The sequence below is a fragment of the Cebus imitator genome, unplaced genomic scaffold, assembly GCF_001604975.1.
Source record: "Cebus imitator isolate Cc_AM_T3 unplaced genomic scaffold, Cebus_imitator-1.0 Scaffold228, whole genome shotgun sequence".
Classification (NCBI taxonomy): Eukaryota; Metazoa; Chordata; class Mammalia; order Primates; family Cebidae; genus Cebus; species Cebus imitator.
In genome coordinates, this window is record NW_016107543.1 from 3,909,871 (window position 1) to 3,911,286 (window position 1,416).

The 1,416-nt window shown below is 46.1% G+C and overlaps 1 protein-coding gene across 1 annotated transcript in view; it reads right to left on the reverse strand.

The window, feature by feature from the left end:
- Positions 1-439: 439 nt before the first annotated feature.
- The window catches only part of LOC108281574 (keratin-associated protein 9-3-like), a 19,960-nt gene continuing 18,983 nt past the window's right edge, over positions 440-1,416 (reverse strand). Inside the window, exon 2 of the mRNA XM_037727324.1 lies at positions 440-1,063. Within this exon, the coding sequence (XP_037583252.1) occupies positions 1,056-1,063 (8 nt within the window). The 3' untranslated portion in view covers positions 440-1,055. The remainder of the gene's footprint in view (positions 1,064-1,416) is intronic.

The window sequence follows — 1,416 nt, forward strand, 5'->3', positions numbered from 1 at the left end:
TGTGTCTTTTTGCCATTACTTAACTGTTTAGTGCACCTTATGTCTTCTTTGGTGTCATATATAGGAAACTGCCATTTTGAGCGCTTACTGCAGTTTATTGCATAGTGTAATGAAGTGCAGTAACATAATCTTTGCCCACTGAAGCCTCTGCCTCCCAGGTTCAAGTGATTCTCCTGCCTCAGCTTTCTGAGTAGCTGGGACTACAGGTGTGCACTACCACACTCAGCTAATTTTTTTTTTTTTGTATTTTTAGTAGAGACAGGGTTTCACCATGTTGCCCAGGCTGGTCTTGAACTCATGAGCTCAAGTAATCCACCTGCCTCAGCCTCCCAAATTGCTAGGATTACAGGTGTGAGCCACTGCTCCTGGCCTCAAGTAGATGTTCTTAAATTATAAGCAGTTAAACCAGATGATGTACAAGTGAAAACAAAGACCAAGGTTTCTTTGCCTAGTACATAATGTTTATTAAGAAATGACAGAAGATACTGTATCACAGATATAACTGAAATAGTCCAGCAGGCAAGATCTTTATGATTCAAAAGCCGAGGAATGGATCAGATGTTAAAATGTAGAAAGTCCAGCCTACTTCTTAGAAGCTGAATGTTGGGTGATGAGCTTCCATTTTCTCTGGTGACATCCAAGGAATGTCACTTGGGTATAATTTGGTGTCTTTGATGTTGCAAAAAAATTTAGATAAACAGAAGATAAAAATAGATTATAAAGCATGGAAACATTAGACTTGTGGATAGTTCTCATGGATAAATTCCACAACATGTCAGTAATTTTTAATCCTACAGAAATATGAGAAATAGTATATCCCAAGCAAAATTGATGATCCGTAGGTGGCTTTGTGGTCTTTCTGTGTCCCCAGTGAAGGGTCAAGGTATTCATTGTAGAATGGAATCAGGCAGAATTGTGAGCTCATATACTTAGTAGTCTCCATCACGGGAAAAGCAATAAAAGTCTGAGAACTTGCTAGTGGTCCAGGAGTGGTCAAGAGATGAACAGTTCAGAGATATTGTGACCTATGCAACTGAAAATAAGCAAACTGGCTTTCAACAAGCGGGCTCACAGCATGAGCAGCAGCAGACAGGGCGGCAGCAGGACTGTCCACAGTAGGATGGGCGGCAGCAGGAGGCCTGGGCGTGGTGCAGCTGGCAGCAGGATGGAGGCGTGCAGCTCACCACACAGCAGGGGGGCAGGCTGGTGCCCTCCACGCGGCAATCTGGGCGGCACCACCTGATACGGGAGCTCACAGCTCCATGGCCACCCTCCTGGCCATAGCCAATGCTACCACCAATGCCACAGCCGGTTCCGCAGGAGCTGGTCTGGCAGCAGCTTGGCTGGCAGCAGCTGGTCTGACAGCAGCTTGGCTGGCAGCAGCTGGAGCCGCAGGTCCCACCGGTGGAGCAGCTG